Source organism: Diadema antillarum, unplaced genomic scaffold (genome assembly GCF_040938485.1).
Source record: "Diadema antillarum isolate AM-2024a unplaced genomic scaffold, OU_Dant_1.0 scf00000003, whole genome shotgun sequence".
Lineage (NCBI taxonomy): Eukaryota > Metazoa > Echinodermata > Echinoidea > Diadematoida > Diadematidae > Diadema > Diadema antillarum.
The window spans coordinates 245,295-269,921 of NW_027270892.1; the positions used below are offsets into that span (position 1 = coordinate 245,295).

The 24,627-nt window shown below is 38.9% G+C and overlaps 1 protein-coding gene across 1 annotated transcript in view; it reads left to right on the top strand.

The window, feature by feature from the left end:
* LOC139740706 (calnexin-like) overlaps positions 1–11,425 on the top strand; it is a 30,969-nt gene extending 19,544 nt beyond the window's left edge. The window contains exons 10-18 of the mRNA XM_071651306.1: positions 312–386; positions 1,143–1,292; positions 1,761–1,801; positions 2,830–3,017; positions 5,132–5,275; positions 6,019–6,135; positions 7,028–7,237; positions 9,552–9,601; positions 10,878–11,425. Coding sequence (XP_071507407.1) covers positions 312–386; positions 1,143–1,292; positions 1,761–1,801; positions 2,830–3,017; positions 5,132–5,275; positions 6,019–6,135; positions 7,028–7,237; positions 9,552–9,601; positions 10,878–10,917 — 1,015 coding nt within the window. The 3' untranslated portion in view covers positions 10,918–11,425. The remainder of the gene's footprint in view (positions 1–311; positions 387–1,142; positions 1,293–1,760; positions 1,802–2,829; positions 3,018–5,131; positions 5,276–6,018; positions 6,136–7,027; positions 7,238–9,551; positions 9,602–10,877) is intronic.
* The last annotated feature ends 13,202 nt before the right edge of the window (positions 11,426–24,627 follow it).

Below are 24,627 nucleotides of genomic sequence, written 5' to 3' on the forward strand. Positions count from 1 at the left end.
CAGCAATGACTCAACTGAAACATTCAGAGCTGATTGCCTGATTATTGCCATGGTAACTTAATCCAGTACAGCCTCCAAGAATTAGATACCTCTTTAATGAACTGATGACTGAAAGATGTTGTCACTCAACTGAGAAAATGATTGTTGAAAAGTAGACCTATGGGGGAAATGATCGATGCGAGATGCAAAATGTCACACATTTCCATCTGTGCCCATAGTTTTTACACTCATTCCTTTCATGGAAAGTGAAACTAGATGTGGAGGGTTTTAGTTTGATTGTGTGTGTTTGCTTTTTTTGTCCAACCCCGAAGCCCTGCGGTGAACCCACCTGCAGAAATTGAGGACCCCGACGACAAGAAGCCCAAAGACTGGGATGACAGGAAGAAGTGAGCCCAATAATTCTTCTTCTTCTTCTTCTGTTTGTCCTTTTTTTAAGTGTGGATGTCATACATCCAGCGCAGTATCTTAATGCATTCCAATCTACAGTATACACACTGCTCATCTTATATGATCACATTAACATTTTATTACTGCTTTATATTTTAGAAACACATGCAGTTCACTGAACAGGATAGCAATATCAGTTTAAACAGTCACCTCTTTTTCATAAAAATATTATAGAACCTGCACAGTTGTCATTGGAATTGTTTCTTTTATGCATGTGTGCAGGAAACTTATATATGTTGAGTGTATTTTCAGAGTAGATGATTAATTGGGCAATCAGAAAATACATTTTGCATTTAAACCATCCAAAAGTGATAGAAAATAGACTGGCTCTCTGATATAGCATTAGTAAACTAGCGTATTGGATCATCATATTCTCCCCTCTCACATGACCCATGTCGGCCAATAGAATGATTGTAATGAAGAGACCATGATCACTGAGATACCATTTATCATTTTGAATAGATGCAGCAACAGTAGTCAATTTTCTTTGCCGTGTGAGGTTGATTTCGGTTGTTTCCTTGACCTTGACATTTTGTCTACGAATCGTTTTTGGTATTGTGTATGCCAGCCAAGGATTAGTACAGGTTGTACTGGACTTGTAGTGAGCTTTGATGACAAGAGAATGGTCACGTGACATCACAATTTCTCCTGTGAGGAACTTTGCACTGCACATCTTGGATCCTTTTCCTCCCCAGGATCCCCGAGCCCGGTGCCGAAAAGCCTGACGACTGGGACGAGGATGCGCCCGCGCAGATTGAGGACGAAAACGCTGTGAAGCCAGACGGCTGGCTCGACGACGAGCCAGAGCTCATCGACGATCCAGACGCAGAGAGACCCGACGATTGGTGAGCATCGTGCCAAGTGACTGCTTTTGATGGCAGATGTGATTGACCTATTAAAGCGCGAGCCGTTACTAGTCATCCCTTTTGATGGAAATGATCCGCCTCGTAAGGGCTCTTCAAATGGCACTCAAAGTCAAATGAAACTGTTAACTTGTCTATCAAATATTTCAGTGTTCAATCATTGCTTGAAATCATTCCAAGCAAAGCAGCATTGCTAGGACAGAATAGATGCATCTTCTGTGCGAAATGTTAGTGACAGTCAAAAAAGCACTCGATTTACACTTTCTTATGTTTTGAAAAAAAAAAAAGTAAATTAGCAAATTAAGAAATAAACAAAAATAGCAAAAAAGAAGCAATTTGAGTTGCATTTTACTTTGTTCTGAATCCTGATCGTATATTTGACTGAAATTGACAATTTTGATTCATAGTTTGTCCATTAAAAGAATCCTTTTCATCTTTTTTTTTTTCCAGGGATGATGATATGGATGGCGAGTGGGAACCACCAAAGATCAGTGAGTCTGAATTCAAACTGGCATCAATGTAATTGATGCTAAATCTGCTTACATTATACTGGTCTTTGCTAGAACTTGTACACGTACTATTCTTTAATCAGAAAGTTTATCAAAATTGCTGAACAAATTTATTCACATTTGTGGAAATACATCACTGATTGCTTTAAATCCAGATATACAAGTAGACGTACAGTAGTAGTAGAAGTGGGGGTAATAGTGGTAGTACAAGTAGTAGTACGTAGTAGTAGTAGTGGTAGTGGTCATGGTAGTGGTAAAAGTAGTAATACTGGTAGCAGCAGCATTCAAAGTCGAATGTCAGCTGTCAAAGTCAAATGTTAATGGAAGAACATTTAAATGTTATTCATCTGGCAGTGGAGGTTTTTGCTGGCCTTCAAATCATATAGAACAAGATGGAATAAATGCTCCAAGAAGTGATATTGGGTGGCATCCGTGACTGACAGAAGCAGATTCATTATGGACATTCATCTTTGCGCATACAATAAATGATCCTGCAGAAGTCAAAGTAAATTAGGTTTTGAAAAGGTTGTAGGAACATCAGGGTTTAGATGTGGCAAGTTTTATTTGATAACCTACTTAGCGTCTGATTGCTCTTCATGTGGTTTAAGTTTGGTAATCTATTATACTGCAATCCCAAATCAGGAATTAATTTTAGACTGTGACTGTTTTATAGTCATACTGGAGAGTACCCATTTATCCAAGTAGTTGTTATATGCAAGGTGGTTCATGTTTACTAAGTCAATAAATCAATATCTGTATGTTACATTAGATTTACAACAAATCACAAACTTCATTCCATGGCCTTGTTTTTTTTTTGTCTGTGTGTTAAAAAGCTCTAAAAGTGCTCAGTTAAAGTGGAGAGTGCAAGGTTGATAAAAGAAAAGAGTTTTGAAGTCATTCTAGGAGCAGTGCAAGTGAGTTTGAATTGACCTTATACCTTTAGAATGTTGATAAGAGAGGTTATGTATTGATACAACAACAACAACTCTGTATTCTTGGCTCATCTGCAGACAACCCACTGTGTGACGATGTTGGGTGTGGTGAGTGGAAACCCCCCATGGTGCCCAATCCCGGCTACAAGGGTAAATGGAAGCCCCCCTACATTGACAACCCCAACTACCAGGGAGAGTGGAAGCCCAGGATGATTGCAAACCCAGACTTCTTTGAAGACCTTGAGCCGTTCAAGATGTCATCTATTGTGAGTGTTTGAAAGTATATCTTTTTTGCCCTATTCTTGAGTTTCTTTTAGTTTCTTCTCCTTCCCCCTTTCCATCATTTGCCCGTAACGTAGAGTGAAACCAGTCCGGCAAAGAGGATGTCGTGATCGTGACAGTGGGTAGGCCTTGGTGATGACATTGTCGTAAATCACAAGAATGGTGCTGGTGGAGATGATATATTTGAGTTGATGTGTGCGTGTCAGTCCAGCCTAGAGTAACCTGCTGACAGTTCCGTGAACTACGAAACAGAAAGGACTGTCATCAAACAGCTAGTCACACCGCAAAGCGGAAGACATTACCTTCAAAAATTTGAACCTGCTATGGACGTTAAACAGTGGAATAGAGTCCCCCAAGAAGCTATTGAGGCCAACACCTTAAAACTTTTCTTGTTTTTATGCCTCCGCCACGAAGTGGTGCCGGAGGCATTATGTTTTCGGGTTGTCCGTCCGTCCGTACGTCTGTCCGCCCGTCCGTCCGTCCGCTTTCGTTTATGCGATAACTTGAGTAATATTTACTGGAATTTTACCAAACTTGGTTCAAGTATGAAGTATGATGGGGCAATTATTTGAATAGATTTTGGGTGAAATCGGCTAAAGGTCAAAGGTCAAGGTCAAATCATGAAATTGTATCCGTTTACGTGATAACTCAAGACTGGATAGAGCAAATTTCACCAAACTTTGTTGGAGGATGATGTATAATGGGACAATTACTTGACTAGTTTTTCAGTGAAATCGGACAGAGGTCAAAGATCAAGGTCAAATCCTAATATTTATCTGTTTACGTGATAACTCAAAACTGGATGAAGCAGCTTTCACCAAACTTGGTCCAAGGATGATGTATGATAGGACAATTAGTTGAGTAGATTTTAGTGACATTGGCAAGAGGTCAAAGGTCAAACGGTCAAGGTCAAATGGTACAAATGTTGCAATTTCCCCCATATCTGTGCAATGCCCAAAGGTATTTTCTTGAAACTTGGTGTGGACATGTACTACTGCGTAGAGATTCTCCAGAGAGAGTTTCATGTCATAAGGTCAAAGTTCAAAAGTTCAAAGGTTAGGTGAAAATGTTGCAATATCACTTTTCTCGCAAATGGTTCAATGTATCTTCGTGGTACTTGGTACATACACATGTACTGACTGGCAGGGATTATCTAGGAAACTTATGTGCTTCCCCCCCCCCCCCCCCCCCCTGCCATTTATTTATATATTCTTCATATTCTTCAAAATCTTGTGATAATTTCTGGTTAGAATTGCTATGTCTTCACCTCAAAACTTCCAGAACATTGCAATGTAGACCTCTCCACCACAGTGACAGAGTAATCGGCAAGTTGATCATGGTCTTTTTGACAAAGAATGTTGACAGTGTTGCCTATACCCACACCCTACACTCATTGAGTGCCATTATCAAGTGTCATCCGTTGTTTTTGTCACTCTCTCAATGTCACTCTATTTATCTGTATCTCTGTGATGATACTTTATGTCTGGCATCTCTGTTGGTATGTGTCTGTCATGGCTGACAGTTTGTGACTTCCCTGATTGATCTCCACTCTTTACAGTCAGCAGCAAGTTGATAAACAGTTGATGGGGCTTTACCAACAAGAAATTTGATTCTATCAATCCACCTAGCTTTTGGTCATCCTGGCCTTCTTGAGCCTTCAGTTTTTCCCTTGAAGCATTACTTTTCAAGAAATTGTTTTCTCTTATCGCTATGTGGAATACCAAAATAGCTAAGTAGTGTGACCAAAGTAGCTGGCATAGTTACCATTATTTATTTCCGTCTTGATAGTGATCACTATGTCTCTTTTGTCCGTGACATTGTCACTGACACTTTTTTTGACAGCACCCATCTTCACCATTTGCAGTTGTATGACTTGTCATTGCAAACAAAAGAAAACACAAAGAATTCTTTTCTGTTTTGCTTTGGTCCAAACTTGTAATACCACTTATATAGGGCTGTATAGAAACATACTGTAGAATTTAAGAAATTTACTATGGTGTGCCCAGTCGTTTTGAGGCATAGACTCAAGTTAATCAGATAAGACAGGATGTCATGTGGGCAATTCTCCTAATGTAAATTTCTCCTTTCTGTCTTCCAGGGAGCCATTGCCTTGGAGCTGTGGTCAATGAGCGACAACATCCTCTTCGACAACTTCATCATCACCACTGACAAGGATGTGGCGGACCAGTACGCTGCTGACAGCTACCACCTCAAACGCAAGGAGGGTGTCGTTGCCTCAGCTGTGAGTCTCTTGGTCAAAAGTTTGATGGATGCCTCTACAAGAAGTTTCAATCCATATAAACTACCAAAGTCAAATCAGAGGCCCCATCCCCTTTTATGTGTTCAGTCTGATCACAATTTGTATGCTGATCTGTATTCAAGTTGACCCAAAGTAGCCAATGTGCTGCATAGTCTTTGAGGAAAAGGTCATTGGACATAGAATTCATCTGGTGGATATGTTTCCTGAAATGTAAGGTCAATTTAAACCCATCTGTATGCTCATGTTTACCTTCCAACTATAGTCCCGTTCAAAAGGGTCTTTCATTTTTCCTCTTTAAAAAAAAGAAATTGATCTTGTTTAAGTATGTTTGTGAACACCTGGTAGTAGTGAAGGAAAGGATATTTACAAGAATTCCTAGGTTTGCAATTTTTTGTCCCATTTGTTACAGTGTAGCCAGGGGGCCATTTCATGAGGCATTTTGTGTGACAAATTTGTCAGACAAATTTACTCTCAGCCTATCATATGCAGGGATTTCAGTAGCTCATAACAGTTTGTCAAAAAAAAAAATAATAATAATAATCTGACAAAGTCCTTCATGAAATGCCCCCCAGGTATGCATATCCTTCTTTGCTCTGTGAAGCATAACATGAACTTAGACCATGCATGCTTCAGTCATTGGTCGCCCGCCAATTTTGACGTTAGAGTGCACATAGAAGTGCAATGACCTCATGCCCCCTCCTTCTCTGCTTGACCACTCGTCTCAGGAGACCTTTGTGTCCAGTATGGTGGATGCTGCCCAGGAGAGGCCCTGGCTATGGGCTGTCTTCGCCCTCATCGTCATCATCCCGCTCTTCTTCTGCATCAGGTTCTGCTTCAAGTCGGTGAGAAGTCTAACATGCTTTACGTTTAACGGTTATATTCTAGCTGTATGTGGATACTGTAAACATGGAAATGTTCGCGGTAAAATTATTTTCACATATTTTGTGCTACATTTGGCTTGTTTGATATTCTTTAACCTGTGAAAATATCTTCGCAATTTTCTGTGTACAATTTGAACAGCTTGAATCGGGTGTTCATCGGTGGTGCCTTCCTTTTATGAGTGTGTGTGTGCGCGCTTGTGCTCTAGTATTCATTTGAATGTATGTGTGTATGCAGTAGTTTCTGTACAGGCCTTACATTTGAATGATCGGGCAACACTTCTATTTTCACGCAGGGAAATGTCAAATTGAATTCTGTCTTTTCTGAGAAATGAATATAGTCATGCAAGTATTGAAGCAATTGTGCACAGCAAATTCAAGAACCAGGGATATATTTTGAGCCACTTACCACAAAAACTTAATCGCACGAAAAATATTGATGTTTACATTTGATTCTGGACGGTATATTAGTTACGTATTACGTATGGAGTGATCCACGTTTTCCAAGTTCTGCTTTTCAGTGGACCACTCTCCTCCATCATTATGCTTACTTTTCTGTCAACTTTGCGAAAGATGCATTCCTGTTCTTATTATTCTACTTTTTGTACATGTATTCCCTAATAAATTTCATAATCCACACTGTAATTCGTATTTCTTACAAATTGATGATTTGTGTAACGTATGCTTAGTATTATGTTTTACCCCTTTGTTGGATGCAAACGATAATTTTGTCTTCACTTCTCTCATTTATTAAAGAAGGATACTTAAAGGTATGAGGTGAACTTGATAGTGGCATTTTGACATCTTGTCATAGGCTTTATAATGTTTTTATATTGTCTCCATCTCTCATGTGCAGAGCCCCGAAGAGCTAGACAGCAAGAAGAGTGATGCGCCCAGCCCGGATGACGTCAGGGAAGGGGAAGAGGGGGAGGAGGAAGAAGAGGAGGCTGCAGCAGCTGAGGGTGGAGAGAAAGAAGGCGAAGAGGCAGTGTCAGCCGAGGGTGATGCGAGCGTCAGGCAACGAAAGAAAGCCACCAAGGCAGACTTGGAGGGGCCTGCAGAGGAGGTAAGATGTCACAGACAAACAAACAAACAAATATTGTTCATACAGTGCACTCCCATTTCAATGAGCGTGGTCTTCACGAAGTTCTCCTTTTAGCAAAGTGAAAATTCAAATCCCCGAATTATCATCTATTTATCTTTGTATACTTTATCGTTTGGCTATAACAAAATTTCAGTATAACGAAAGAAAGCTGCCTATCCCGAGGAATTTGTTATGATGGGAGTCGCGTACCTATTGCCGTGGTTCAAGTGACTTTGTTTAAATAGCTTGATGTGACAGGATTTAGGGTCTCTTTATTAAACTAAAAAACTGCCTCTTCACTGCTTTTGGCTCACTGCTTCACAGAACTGTGCCATCTGATCAGGAAAACAATGAGAAACTGATTCAACTTGGAATTGTTTCTTCCAAATAAAAGCATCAAAGTGCTGTACTTTTGTTGAGGTTGATGTTTGGTCTGATCAGGACCGTCACAAAAAGAATTGGAGCCTCTTCTTTTTGTCTCGCCCACCGGAGGTGAAGGCGAGACTAAGGGATCCAAATGGCGTCCGTCCGTCGTCCGTTTGTTGTCCGTCGTCCGTCACAAATGTTAAAGTTTACCTGCAAGACTCTCTTATGATGCATAACTTGGTAACTGTTACAGCAATGGCAGCCACACTTGGATGATAGAAGCACTAGGGGTATCTTCATGTTATGATGTTGTTGGAGGTCATGTGATGATGTCAAAGGTCATTTGAGGTCATATGTTAAAGAGTATGTGCAAGACTCTTTTCTATGTTAAAGTTTACCTGCAAGACTCTTTCGACAAATAATTTCACATAAGTTGCTTGGATTACAACCTAACTTGGGTCATAGATGCACTGGGGGTACCTTCATGTTATGGTGCCGTTGGAGGTCACAGGATAAGGTCAAAGGTCATTTGAGGTCATACGTTAAAGTTTACTTGCAAGACTCTCTTATCACATAACTTGACACATGTTGCTACAATGGCAATCAAAACTTGGGTGATGAATGCACTTGGGGTACCTTCATGTTATGGTGCCGTAAGAGGTCACATGATATGGTCAAAGGTCATTTGAGGTCATACGTTAAAGTTTACTTGCAAGACTGTCACAGACGGGTCTTGAAACGAACTTTTAAGGGCCCAATGTTAAGTTTTTATGGCGTGTTTTGATTATGGCTCATAACTTTTGATCCCTTTGTCTGTTTGTGACCAAACTTGGATGACAGATATCCCTTGGGGAGGTGATGGTCATCACAAGGTCAAAGGTCACATACAGGGGTCAACGAACTTTTAGGGCCCACTGTTAAGTTTTTATGGCGCGTTTTGATTATAGCTCATAACTTTTGATCCCTTTGTCCCTTTGTGTCCAAACTTGGATGGTAGATGTCCCTTGGTGAGGTGAAGGTCATCACAAGGTCAAAGGTCACTGACAGGGGTCAACAAATTTTTAGGGCCCAATGTTAAGTTTTAAGGGTGCGTTTCGATTGTGGTTCAGAACTTTTGCTACCTATGTCCATTTGTGACCAAACTTGAACGGTAGACATCCCTTGGGGAATTAAAGGTCATCACAAGGTCAAAGGTCACAGAAAGGGGTCAACAAATTTTTAGGGCCTATTAAGTTTTTCTGGCGCGTTTCATTTATGGCTCATAACTTTTGATCCCTTTGTCTGTTTGTGACCAAACTTGGATGGTAAATGTCACTTTGGGAGTTGAAGGTCACCACAAGGTCAAAGGTCGTAGGCGGGTCAATGAACTTCTGGGAGTTAGAAAAATATTAATTTCTTGTACGCGAATGGGGGAGACACAATTTGGCACTTGCCTTGTTTTTTTAGCAGGAGACACACATTTGATTTTGTTTTCCTCTGTCTTTGCATGAATATGCATGTTTTGAATTCGAAATGACCAAAACCATGAAATCATCCAATCAAAATGGAACAGAGCAAAGGGAAAGGACAGGTAGTCGGTCTTTGAAATATATCAAATTGTATCAAAATAATTGACCTCATGTGACAAAATCCATAACAAGTTGCTAAGATTTATGTTATACAGTAAGCTTGATAACATGCACTTTGGGGTTAACTCTGCTGATTATAAGCTTCCGATGCTATGCACCAATTAGCTATTTTCTTATTAAACTATTTGGAAGTTTGGAAACAATAGAATGAAGTGAAAGAAGTGGTACACAACAGTTTTGTGATTTAAATTCACATAATTTGAGCATGTGAGGGCCACTAGCAACTCTTTGAGTAGAAAAACAAAACCCAGTATTTCCAATATCTATCACCTGGATGTACCTTTTGTTTCTGCATCATTTAGGAGGAGGAAGAGGAGGAGGCAGCTGCAGAGGAGCCACAGGAGAAAGCTAGGTGAGAACCAAACACTTGTCCTCCACATGGCCATATTGCAAGGCAACCGCTGCTTATTAACCCATTGACAGGCTTACTTCGCTGTAACACGCATTTCCCATAGACGCCTGCCAGAGTATACTTGGGACTAGTCTTCCGTGGGTTAAAGGGGATGGCTAGTAACTGATCAGTGGAATCAGTGGAAATGCTGGGAGATGATTGTTCCACTTCTTGTGGGATTCATTTAAGAGTTCATTGTATATCTATTGTTGTGTGAAAATGATTTGCTTCAGAACGGTCTCGTATTCAAGTAATGTGCAGTTTAATGCTTCCAGGTTAGCGTCCCTGGTCAGTGACGGAGCATTAATCTGCACATTACTTGAATATGAGACCGTTCTGAAGCAAAATCATTTTCACACAACAATAGATGTACAATGAACTCTTGAATGAATTCCATAAGGATTGGAACAATCATCTCCCAGCATTTCCACTGATTCCCACTGATCAGTTACTAGCCTTCCCCTTTAAAGCTGAATTCCGTGCTGATGGAAGTACTCTTTGAGATGAACTGTTCTTCCTTCAGAGTAATGTGTCACAAAGAATTGACAAGTGAAATACAGTAAGGAGATGATAAGATGTTCATTACAAATAGTGAATGGTCAAGATCTCGTGCATTGTTCTGTTTGCAGGAGTACAGACCATGCCCTATTTGTTTTATACAACAATGCAGATGTCAATGGAGGTGGTCCACAATTATTCTTGATTTTAGAACAAAAGTGGCAACCATTCTTTTTTTTTGTGAAAGGCAAATGGGTAGTACATGCAGTCAGTCGTACATGAGAACAATCTGTTGAAGTTGTTGACAGTAAAATGAGTGACTGAATGTACACTTGTGACTGATTGGGTGTGTGCGGCAAAGGTATTTTTGTTTTGATGCTAGAGGCCTGCAATGTTGCAAAAACTACGAGTTGATCATGAGTTAAACATGGAAGTCAGTGTAAATTGGTGTCTTCGGCAGTGCACTATCCATTTTTGCCCAAACAAAACTGCATGGCTCAGCAACAGTACTTTTAACTGCATGTCACGTGATGAACTATCGACCAATTGTATAGCTGGAATCTTTGTAGGTGTTGTATAATTTTTTAAAATCTTATGAATATTCAAGACAGGGGCTTTGTGTGGTTCTATAAAGTGCACAAAGTCTATTTAGCTCTCACCCCACCAGCTTGATGTATGAGGTGTATAACATTCTGACTTTTATTTTTTGCACTCTTTTGTTTCATAATTCTTCATGCAGCACACCTAAAAAGCCCAAGACACGCTCAAGAAAAGAATGATGACTTTCCAGCCCTTGGTGGGAAGTATGTGATGCTGTATCATCTGCCTGCCTGGTAGTCTTCATTCAAGCCTCTCCCAGTTCCTTCTCTGGCCTTTCCTAGGGTTTTCCTTTCTTTCTTTCTTTTTTTTAAAGTCCCAACTGCAGTTGGCTTGTGGAATGTTCATACTTAACCTTTTCTTTAAGTTTTGAAACCTTTTTACAGTTTTTTTGCATTTACAGGCACTGCCAGTGACTTTAATCAAGTGTCAATGGCTGTGTCTACAAATGAATTAAGTGTTATGAAATTCAGCTGTGGTTAATTATTGACATCTGGGTAGTTCATGATATGATTGCATGTTGTTTTAATATCCCTGATAAAGTCTACCAATATGAGCAGAGGAAAGAAGGAAATTATGTTACCATTCCTAGTTGCATGAGTTCTCGATGGCACAACATGTGCAGTCCTTGTCTTTCTGATTTTGTCCTTTTTATTTGTGGGTTGACCTAGCGCCTAACTCCATGTGTAATGACGTGAACGCATTTGATGCATTCTGTCTGTGTACAGTAGCACATCAAGCAGAGTTTTGTCGCATTAGTGTTGTTTGATTTTCATGTATTGTTTTTAGTTTTGTAAGAACGAATCCATCATATGAGTTTGAAAAGGATGCTGGTAACAGAGATGTGATTCTTTATTAATGACTTTTCCAAGAATTGACCTTACAGAGTTAATGTCATACTGCTGTTCTGGAGCTAAATGTTTTTTATGCTGTTTTCTGAAACACTTTGACACAGAGTGCTTCATATGCTTGTGCGCGGTATTGTTCAAAACAACCAGTATGTTTCTCTTCTAATATGAATAAAGTAGAAAGTGTTTAAAGTTGCCAGCACATTTTGTTTTGTAATAATGAAGCTAAAAATCAGGTAAAAATGAAAAGTGTAAACAAATTCGGAATTAATTCCTCAATGTAGAAAAAAGGAAACCCTCCACATGGATGTCAGTGACGTTTATTACAAACCCCCTCAAAACAAGCGAAAGAAAAAATCATTTTGGTGCTCATTGGACAATATGTTATTAATGTGAAGGTTCCTTTGAATTCATTGTTTTGTTTGCTCTATTGTCTTGGGTGAGTTAGTTATCATAGATATTATCTCTGTCTCTCACATGCTGTCCTTTGAGAGTCAGAAATGTGTAAAGATTTGCCTGCTGTTGAGAATCAGTGAGATGCATTGACACTCTTGTGTTGGTAGAGGGTCATGATGGGGGCTGTCACTTGCCCCCCGTGTTGAAAGGGCACCCTTTTCCGCATCCCCCTGACTGATACAAAGAGGTGACCGCAAAACTGTGTGATGGAATATGGATTATAATGAATGTGTGTTATGAGCAAGAAAGCCTTGGGGGTTTTTGTTTTTTTCATGGCAGCAATGAGGGAAATGGTGAGAGGTGCCATCTTGAAAATAGTATGCTCAAAGTATGTTCTGAGCATTGGTTGAAGGTGTCCCATGTACGTATATTCCCGCGTTTGCATGAGAATGAGGTGAAGTTTGATATTTAGCCTTTGTACATGTGTTACATAATGGTGAGCTCAAGTTGGGTACTAGTAGCGTGCGCCAAACAACCTCAATGTTTTGTACCGTTTTTGACAGTTTTAGAGTTAGGAAACAAAAAGTGTTTCTTGTTCAACCATTTTTAGGGGCATGTGGACACTGAGAAATGCAATATATTGACCAATTTTTAGTTGATGTATGATTGAGATCCATATAGTTGTATGATGCCCGTTCCTGTGATATCATAAAATATCTTGTACCTCTCCTCTGAAATCGGAGCAGATTGTCATATACCATGAGGGCGCATTGTTAGGTAGATAACTTGTTATGAGTGAGAATATCTGAAGGTGAAATTTTTCAAAATTTGAAGAATTTTTCATTACATTGTGACCATTTGTGGAAGAAGAAAAGTCAATTGTGCAACAAATTCGTGTAACCATTATAAATAACACTTGGCAAGACATAAGAAGAAATGAGAAATGTTGTCGTTACAAATTTTATTCTGTGGGATGTTAGAATATCTGTTAATGTGTTTTTCAGTGACAGCAAAAATCCTATCTGGTTTCCTATCTGCTGTGAATTTTGTAGAAATGCAATGCCAAGTAAGAAAGATTTGGTTGTACATTTATATATCGGTATATATATATGTTTTTGGAAGCCTCAATGTTACTTGCTTTGTCTATGTGAAGTTTTGTTGCATTATTTACAGCGATTTATGAGGGATCACAAGATATATGGAGATACAGCGTTAACCCGTTGAGGACAGACTGATTTTGCTATAACACGCATTTCCCGTTGGCACCTACCCAAGTATTCTGGGGGACTCGTCTTCAACAGGTTAAGACTAAAGCATCATTTCTTTTGTACTTTAAGAAAGGCTACTCTAGAGTCGAAGGGAGGATAAGAATTTCCATGGTTAGTGGTTTGAGTTTAGTTTTCTTTGTTCTTTCTTTTTTCTGGCATATTGTGATTGATGTAGCTTTTCAATCATAATTGAAACTTCTTGCAGTTTTTATGTGAGCCAAATCGCATCTGTTTCTCCAAGAACAGTTCAGAAACGTCGCTAGTGATAAATCTATCATAATATGCTCGGGGAGTTTGGTAATGGTGATGACGGGTGGAAATTGTGTGACTTTTGGGGGAGAGGCAGTTTTCCTTTCGTTTTCTTCCCCAATACTTCCTCAGACCTGATTATACAATGACAAGTGTTTACTCCTTGCCTTCTCAATACTGCTGGTAGTTCTCACATGATTCCTGCTCAATAGCGCTTCAGCCGAGACTGCAATTGCAGAGTGAAGGAAGAGGAAAAGCACCGTATCGTCTCTACAAGAATATCAGAAAAGAAGGAGGAACATTAGTTTAATGGCCTTTGCTATATGAAAGGAATTATCTCTCTCTCTCTCTCGTCTCTCCTCTGTGTATTTTCTCTCCGTTTCTCTTTCCTGCTCTCCGCCTCTCAGGCGCTGTTTTGTTCCTGCGTACAATTAGTGTAACATTTCCGTTCTTCGCAGCATATTTCATTTTGTGCAGAGAATGCAAGGACACTATTTTTTTATTTTTTTTGCAATGTTAGGGACACAATTTTTTGTTTATGTAATGTTAAGACAGTATTTTTTGTTTTTGTAATGTTAGGACACAGTTAACAATTCATGTGAAATGTGTGGTGCTCTCTTTATACATGCACCATTGATATGCAACAACAGCAAAAATGAATGTACGTTTTGAATCTTGGTAAAGAAATAACATTGTTAATGGAACATACACAATGGGTAGTGTCATTTTTTTTTTTTTTTGCATTTATTATTTTGTTGTTGCAAGGGCCACATTTAAAGATAATAGTACCGGGAGAGTGTTGTCTGTGCAAATCTTATTTTGCTGATTTTTGTTTCCTTGTTTTGGTTGTCTCTTTGTGTATCTGATAGTGGGTGCCAATGTGTAACCTGCGATCAGTACGGGGTTTTAGAGAAAATATGGACCTGATTGCTTTTTTGTATCTAATAATAAGCAATGGTGCAGATGGTCTATCCCCAGTAGAGCATGTTCAAACATGGAGATGTGCTTGCCCAACCAAGGTAACACTCAAAAAGGAAAATTAAACAGAAAAAAAAAGTACAATGAAATATGACATTTTTAGTGCGTTGTTGGGAAGTGGTCATTCCTAGTTAAGTCATGACTTCTGTGTTCGTGCGTGTGTGTGTGTCCGGTTTTGTCATGCAATGAAGTAACGTTCAAGCAATATGATGCATGTTCACAGATGCGATAATTGTATTCAAATTATCAGATTCATTATACTACCTTAGATGCGCAACGATGATATTGGCTTGTGACCAGGTGGTCAAAGATTACCCTTGTGAATACAGGAAAACAAAATTTAGTGAATTGAAATAAAAAATTAAAAAACATTAAAATAGCTCGATTTAGTTTTGACATGTATTTGAACAATTCCATAATGGTGAATTCCCAAGTAGAGTAGAATTAAGATATATACGCACAGTTATGGAGGAGGTATTGAATATCAGTATAGTTCATGCCCCAGTGTGTTGATATTTATATATATGTTGGTTGTTCCCTTTGGTATCTCAATGCTGATGATAGAGAGAGAGACACATACACAAAAAGCCAACTCTTTCTGGGCACAACGATGTGAAGTCTGCATACATCAGAGTTGGAGTTTGGTTGCGTCTGTTAAGAGTTGACAGAGTTTTTCTGAATAAACATTCAATTTGTGTTGAAATCTACCCACAGTAAAATACAAGAGACTCTGATTGTGTTTGTAAGTTGTCATGTCTGTTGGTCCATGAAAAATGTGATGGGTGTGCTTTTTGTGTCTGTTGGCCTTCCATTTCTCTTTCCTATAATTGTTTCTTTTCTCTGTGTTCATTATCCCGGTAACATTATCTACCGAATTAATGCCAAAATTTCATGGCATCAGAAAACGTCTTCGTAAGTAGGTCTACTGTACCTAAATTTGCAGAATTTTTTGAGAAATATATTTGACTATATGCAATGACATAAGTTACGAGTACATATTACACAGGTAGATAAATCAGTACATACTCGATACATGTATTTTTTTAGTGTACCTTGGTATGTATGTAAGTATTCATTCATTCATTCATTCATGTTTTTATTTTCATTTCTAATCAATATACATAGGTAATACAAACGTCAAATGATAACACATCTTGTAACATATAATACATCTTGTTTCATAAAGGACTTGGTGGAAATGAAAATTGAGGGGCTGCTAAAAAGCGAACTTGTATATTGCAGTCCCCTCTCTTACGTTACATTACTACAATACATTAATACATAATTATGTGTATACAAATACGTACACACATACTCCATAATAATTAATATTCCATAAATACATACATACGTTTTAGAATACAACCATCCATGTGTGTATAGATGCATGTATGAATGTGCTTTATGTGTTATGGCCGGCGCCACGTTTTCAAAAGGGGGGGGGGGGCACTTTAAACATCAGCTAACAAGCAAAAAGAAAAAACAAAATTCTTCAGCAAAACAAACGCCTAACCGCGCTCTCACACTTGGTTTCATTTTTATGCCTCCGCCACGAAGTGGTGCCGGAGGCATTATGTTTTCGGGTTGTCCGTCCGTCCGTCCTTCCGTCTGTCCGTCCGTCCGTCCGTCCTTCCGTCCGTCCGTCCGTCCGTCCGTCCGTCCGTCTTTTCCGTCCGTCCGTAATGAATTTTGTGGACAAGGTAACTATCAAAAGCTGTTGAGGTATCCTAATGAAACTTGGCATGTATGTGTATTAGGGGGTGAAGTTGTGCCTATCAACTTTTGGGTGCACGTGTTCAAGGTCAAAGGTCAAAAGGTCAAGGTCAAATACATAAAATTTCACTATTTCCACCATATCTATGCAATGCCTGAAGATGTTTTCTTGAAACTTAGTGCATACATGTATTACCCAATTTAGATTCTCTGGTGAAAAGTTTGGGTCATGAGGTCAAAGGTCAAAAGGTCGAGTAAAAGTATTAAAACTTTTTTTTTCTCTGTAAATTGGAAAATTGTTCAAGGTATCTTCATGGAAACATAGTAATATACATGTACTGACTGGCAGTGATTATCTAGAGAATGTAGGGTTCATGGGTCAAAGGTCAGGGGTCAAAGGTCAAGTGCAACTATTTCCCTCATGTTCACGCAATGCCAGCAGGATTATTATTTTTTTTTTACACTTGGTGTATGCATGTGTAACCTAATAGAAATTCTCTGGAGAGTTTTTTTTTTCTTTTTTTTTTTTGCCTCAAAGGTCAAAAGGTCAAAGATCAAGTGAAAGTGCTGAACTAACTTTTTCCTCCATATCTCGGAAGTGGCTCAATTTATCGTGAAACTTACTGCATATTTATGCATGTTCTACCTGAAAGTGATTATCTTATGAATTTTAGGGTCAAAGGCCAGATGAACATGGTAACAATTTACTATTCAGTACAGAAATTGCACTTTTTCTCCATACCGGTACCATGAAAATTACTCCATGCATAAATGTATGAATGGGTCAAAGTCAAGTTAAAGTCCTTAAATCCCCAAATACATGCTCTCCTATTCATCCAATTAAACCAAGGTCAAGGAAGGTGAACATTCAACACATTTGTGACAAACTTGTAATTTTAATATTTTGCCAATTTTATGAAAATGTAATCACACATTGTCCACATGTACTATAGACCTATTAGGAGAATCATGCATTATGGCGGAGGCATACCAGTCGCCATAGCGACATTTCTAGTTTTTTTCCTGGTGACACTTCCGGGCCGTCATAGATGCATGCTGCAAAAAGAAGTAGGGGGCGCTCCCCCCCCCCCCCCCCCCCCTCTTCCATTTCTGCCGACCCTGTATGTGTTTATACCTGAATAATCATTTTGAAAACATGACTGGCTTTCAAAAGCAATATGTACGTTGAAATATTGTGTTTTTATATACTTTCATGAGCTGGAAGCGGATGGGATGTTCCGTTATCAACTCTATAGAGCCCTGAAACAGAAAACGGATCTAATTGCAGTGTCAACAGCACGGTATCTTTTCAGATCACCTGGTTGGCCTTCTGACTGCTTTGATGATTCCCGCCCAACAAACGAACGGGTTATTGCTGAGCAGCTACAACGCATGCGCCTTTTCCACGTCTGGCGCCTCTCGCAGACAATGCAGGTCATAATCATCCCCCCCCCCCCCCCACCCCACCCCCATCTCTAATCTTAGCGATTGTATGGTGCTTCGACCAGCAAGTAGTACGTGAATGGAGTTCAAGTTTGGCGTTAATCTGATCATCAACTTACAAATGAACTTCACACCTCAACCAGCGACCTCTTATTATAAAGGAGAAAACAAAAACCTAAAGAGCTATTGAAGATCGGACTTCTCTTAAGGTTTAAGAAAAAACAAACCAAACAAAGGTGGCTTATGCGAACAAGCAAGTGGTGACTTGTACACAAAAGGAGGCGTTGTCCGCACAACACACTACGTAGCTTAAAATCTACACAGACATGCGCACTGAGCAAGTGCTGAAATACCGATAATTACTAGTTCATGTATATGAATTGTTGATTTAGAGAAAATCTCCGCCATTTCTGTCTTTCGAAGGAAAACACACTGGGTCGCGAAATATTTTCCTGGTTTGTGTTAAATGTTTGACAAATCCAGCTTTTCCATCGATTTCCAAGTAGGGTCCTACATTTGTAAAACCCTCTCACGAAATCCACGAAAATTCCACTGATTTATGCAAACAGGTTTCAAAGGGTAGACAGTAGCATGACGGGCTTCATGTTCTCTCTCCGAGTCTATTTATGGCCTGGCGTGCGGTTGCACAAGACAAAAAGATTATTCAGTATCCCGAACTACATGTGATAGGACCTTATGCGCCACACGATGCATGCGGTCCAACCCGTTCGGCACGCATTCCCGACTGTCCCGATTTACTGTTGCAAAGATTTTGATAAACCGACGACGAAACGTGTTAAAATCGTTCGCTATGATATCAAAGGCATAACTTACCATTTGAAGATGAAACAAAACTCATCTTTAGTGCTTCAAAATAGTTCCAAAATGTGAGTTAGGAATAGAAACAACCGGTGTAAAAATATGAATCAGTATAATTACTATTAATTATTGGTAAATATACAAAATGTGAATAATAGTTAGCCACAAAGAACTGTTTCCAGACTAAACCGTCTACAGTTATGGTTTGTTGAGAAAAATAGTGATATTTCGTTATGTTTTGGGTTTTATTGCAAAATTTGTATTGTTATTATGGCAGGATGTTTTGTGATACAACTGACCTACACATCACTGCTCCCAATGGTAAAGGGGGAAGGGGTGTTTGAACGCCACATCGCACGAGCTAGACAGCCCCTCACACGACCTATGCACAGCCACTAATACTGAACGGAATACGAGTAGCAAATATTCATTAAAAAAAGTGTGTGCGCGCGCGGGCGTGTGTGTGTGTGTATGTATTTTTTCTTGCTTGCATAATTTCTTCAGCACAATGCTTTCATTTTTTTATCGTGGAATTGACAAATGGAAGGACAAAAATTGTTCCTCAACAACAACATCAACAGAGCGTGTGTGTACGTTTCATAAATCATTTAATTACCATGGGAGACGATGCACAAAATGGAATCTGACCATTGCAGCGTTAGGCGTTAATGTCAAAATCAAAGCCAAATCTGCCATCAGTTTTCTACATGCTCAAGGAAGAAAAATACCAAAAGTCAAGACGACAAGGGAAACACACTTAGGTTCCCATTCAACAGTTGCAACAAAGTGAAGAGCTTTCCATTCCAATTAACGTGAAAGTCGACAGTTAATTTCGAATTTGTAGGAACCCTTGCCTTCTAAGAAAGGTCAGTGCCGTTGATGACCCTAAGTTGGCCGATCACTGTTTATTTCTATCTGGTTATGATTTTGCTTTTGCATTTTTTTTTTCATCACCAATTATTAAACTCAGTGTGAAATATCACAGCAGTTTTCACAAGACGAGAGTTTTTAAAGGGGTCTTAATTAATGTTGATATCATGCCTGCGGAGCTCAAAATGTCCAATTATGGGGTGGGTGGCCCGGATGGGTTGGGAGGGGGAGGAGATGCAATCGTTGAGTTCTTGCATTCATGCACAAGTATCCACGTGAGCCATGAACCTTGCTGCATGATGTAGCCGTTCGTGTGTGACCTCGTACGGTGAATTGCACTCCGCATTTCAGATATGCACCTGCGCATAATGAGCAAAGCTCTGCGCCGTTCTGGCACCGCGTAAGTTCCGATGAAGTGGCGTCATTCTGCGTACAGTTACATTCAGTGAAGTTTACTGTAGGTGGTAGCTCTGATTGGCCGAGGAAAATGGTATATCACTACTTGACGTTGTCTTGATTTTTAGGTGGTTCTTTTTCCATTCTTTAGCACTGATGCTGGAAATCAGCATATCGAAGTCATGCTTTACACAATCATTAAGGCAGCCGAACCGGTGGCCAGACTTACTCGTTTGGTTTATTGGTGATTTTGTCTTTTGTAATTCTTTCCTGAACTCATACACAAGAGCTCAACTGCTAAATCGTTTCAGTTATGAGAGGGAAAATACATATTTATAAATGACCGTCTGCATGTTGTACACTCGTCAGCAGGATGTTTGCAAGAATGACACCCAAATTAAATGGTTCCCAAATGAGGGTGATTAAGGCGCGTGACACTACATCATTCAGGGGACCTCTCCTCTAATTTGTATTAAAGACGTTTGTTAAGATCCATTAGCAATCATTAGTGGCTAATGATGACGTGGAGCTGCGGGGCGAAAATCTTATTTGCACAATGGTGGAGTTTTATATGATCTGAGAGTATATCTTATGTGAGAGAAACCGTGGGTTTTGTTGGCGGTCTGTAATCTCATAGTGTAGTATGTCAGTTTTCCATCAGTAGTAATTCATTCATTTCTAGAAAAGGCTTCGTCTCTGGAAGTTACATGAACTTGGACTTATGCTGGGAATTGTTTGGGCTGGTATACCAGAATTCGGACCACTGTGGTAAGCCAGTATGGCATTGCTATTTCTGTACAGAGCGGCGTTTACATTATTTGTATGGGGAACTCTCCCAAGAGTATTTTTAAACTTGGGTAACGCAAGAAAACAAAATGACATTAAAAAAACCAAACAAAAAGTGGTTGCACTATGTCCCAGAACTTGTGTATAGTGGGACATGTTTTAGCGCTTTTGTCATTTATGTTTACACGTTCTTGGCCATAAGATATGTTATATGATAATGGTTGTTTATCATAATACGCGTATGTATGTATACGTATGTATTATGTGTGTATGTATGCATGTATGTATGTATGTATGTCTGTATGTATTGACCGAAATACAAACAATGAAAGACAAGGAATGTAAAAATTCGGACTAAGGGTGTAGGTGACTGGCCACAGAAAAGGAGAAGTTATAACAAAAACAAAGAAGATTAAGACTAACATTAAACGGCTCGTTAAAAATCCTCCTGCAGTCTTATGAGGAGCGATACACATTACATATGAATTACCCTTCTTAACGGATTACAAAACGTTTGTGAAAGCAATGATTGGAAAACAAAAAGAAAGATGAAAGAGAAAAATGCGCGAAAAGAGGGAGCAAGGAAAATTTGTAGTTTATGATGCTATAGAGAGAGAGAGTGCGGGGGTGGGGAAGGAGCACAAAAGAAAGAAACAAATGTTATATTAGACATTTTAAATGTGTGACATTTCTTTAATCAACTGCGAAAGTGAAAATGTTTCGTTGAGAGTAAACTACTGAGGGCTCGGCATTTTCAAGAATACTAATTGAAGTTGGGAAAGAGAAATAATGGAAGATGGAAAAAAGAAAGTTTCGATAGAAAAAAAAATAAATGAAAAAGTAAACGCATAACAACTAATCTGAAGTAAGCGGTATTAATGATAACGACGATGAAAACGAAGACAATTCTTGCTATAATGACGAACTCTATGATGACGATGGTCTTGGAAACTAGGAGGCAGAGTTATATGCTTTCGTGATTTGATATCAAACAAAACAAGTGTGTAGTAATATTTTCTACCATCTGGTGTTGTTTTTTTTTTTTTCACGTCAAGAGTTTGCAAGCAACAAGCCGAGAACTGTATCGATCTCTGCCTTGTATATTTGGTCATGTGACACGAATCTCCTTGTTGTTAACGTCAAAAACATTTGACCACCATACTCTGTGTATATAGGGTTTCTTCTAGAGATGCAAGAAACTGCCGTTGTAAAAAGGCTTGGCGAAACATGAAAGAAATTCATAAACAAAATGTTTGGCCTCACTACATAGACGAGATGACGTCAAGAAAACTGACTAGAAGCATTTTACTTGGAGGAAAAAAAAGCAAAATTGGTGCACGAGATACTAGAACAAGGCCACAAAGGTGAATAGTCAGTTTGATTATGATGGGCCTCGTTGTTTACCATTCTCGCAGTTCGCTGCACGCACATCCTCTTTACCTTCCTTCAGCTAGCTACGCAGGCCTGCCATCAACAGTAATCATTACGCGACGCATTTTAATTAGTCGTATTCGTTTTTCACTATTTCAATGACACTACATCAAGAAAATTAAAGCCGATTTATGACAAACAACCCCTTCAGATTAAGATTATTTGCACTGAGTTGCATTCAATTTAATATCAACCTCTCCATGTTGGTCTCGACTACAATCTTCGTGTCCGTTGTGACCAAAATCATATTCTCCTCAGTCATAATTTTGTATTTGTTTCAATGTGGGACGCGAGATTATTTTTGTACAACTTCTCTCGCCAGACTATAGGGAAGTACTGCATACCGAAACTAGAAGGGCTAAAAACTTTGCGTGTTGTGAAAATTTATTGAAGGAACGGGAAATAAAAACGACTAAACAATGGTGAACGGTTGGCGTTACCAAGCAATTTTGTCCAAGAAAATGACAACCAAATCAGTCCAGCTGCTAGGTCATCCCTTTCTCGTGAACAGGTCCTACACACACCATGTCACTTAACGTTTTTCGAGAACTGCGACGATCAGCCGGACTTTGTGTAATTGCTTGCCCGACCATACGGGCACGCCAGCATTCGGGCACCTGTAAAAGTTAAGCTAACATAAGGAATCTTAATGACGGGGATGCTGACGAGACCGAATCGTACTGCTGTTAGTACCAGAACCCGACAAGAGTGTACTCTGCCTGTTTGTGTGTTTCTGCATGTCTACCGATCTATATGGCTGTATGTTCGTCTTTTTGTATCAAGATGATGTTGAAAAGAAAAGACAATTTTGAAGTCCAGTTTCACCGGAACAGTGAGCGATAAGGAATTACCTCTTGAAATTGAAAACGTGTTCATCTTTGCAGACGACATCACGTAGATTTAATTCAAAATGTTTGTGAAATTCCTTTATTTTCTAAGCTGTTGCATGTCTTCAATAATTAGTGTATCCAGATTTGAGGCTGTTGGTGTCAGATCAGGAGAGATATAGAATTTACGGAAGGAACTAAATCGGAAGTACAGTTTCACGAAGTAGTAATCATAGCTGATATGCAAGCATTCAACACACTCCACTCAGCTATTAAAACAGATATCATTTTCATAGTCAGATCAAGTTTAGGGTAGAGCGATATGATAATGCACGAAATCTTGGCACAGTGCGAGAGCACTGCTAAGTGAAGAGAAGCATTATTGCATCATATCGATCTAGACAATATCTGCGATGGTCCGGCAGTATACGACATTTTGAGGAAGACATCTCTTTTAGAGCTGATTAGTGGGAATCATATGCACATAAGATGAAAGGAAAATTATGATTGATCAATTTTAAAGAAAAAAAGTTGAAATACATGAAGATTCGAGATGAATTGAATTAGAAGAAAATATAAATCAGCTTAAATCAGGCCCCATTCTCAGCGCTTCATATAGGAATTAGGCGGGTAACTTTTAATACAATGTTAGTGGTTGGGCTGTAATTAGTGGAGTGAAATGTAGGATGTGGTATAAAGTATATATATATATATATATATATATATATATATATATATACATATAACAAATATGTATATATATATATATGCGTGAGAAAAAAATCAGGATCGAATGAGTTACTGACGATATCGACATAAAAATACATCTAATTAAAAAAAAAATGGTTATCCATGTGATGTCATATAAGATAAGGTTGGGAGTGATGATGCTTCAAAATCAAAGATTGCTAGAAATAAGTAATTCCAAACATTTTTGTTCCCCAATTATACATTAATATATGTGAATGCTTATTTAGTGGAAATTGAAGAAAATTTTGGCTAATAAGAAAACGTGGATGAAAATACAATCTGTATAACACAAGGTAATAATTATGAGGTTTTTCTTCAATTTGTCTTCCTGTGTACAAAGCTTAATGAAATTTGTAGCTCGCACGACTTTGCCACCGACATCACATAGATAACAGGTTCGATTCCTTTGGTTCCTTTTTTCTGACATGTTTATAAAAATGTAGGTCAGCAGCTGTAATCAAGTAAATTTCATTTGTACAGAAGGAGACAAATTGAAGGAGACGGAAAATAATCTTGCCCAACACTATCTTCACTCCTTTGCTTGACATTTTTCCCAAAGAGATGCCAGAGATGTGCAAACAATACATTATTATGAAAAAAAAAAACAAGAAAACAAGATGGATAGAAAAATCTACCTTTTAATCGGGCGATGTTGTGCATAAAAAATATATCAAATTTGACTGACATGACAATTCTCTGAACAGGCAAAATATACTGATGTGAAAATTTCAAAAACAAAACAAAAACCAACATAAACAAAACATTGTGTTACATTACTGGAATTTGCAACATGTAATAAATCAGTGACATTTCTTAATCAACGATCTATTTTAGCACTTAAAGCAGTGTAGATATCATAATGCAGCTCCAATAATGGCGAATCGACCTTCCTACACCGTTGGTGTTTTCGGGTAGCTGAATTTGTTCCTACCTTTGTTGCTTCCTCGATTCGAATAAGATTTTCTGCATTTTCAAAACTAGTTCGACATTTAACCCTAAAAAAACACAAACATAACAACGGAACATTTGCAATATTCACGTCCGTCATACAGCATGATCGGTGTGTGTAGTGGAAAGAAGACTCAAAAGCGATAACATCATAGGCAGTAACAAGTGAG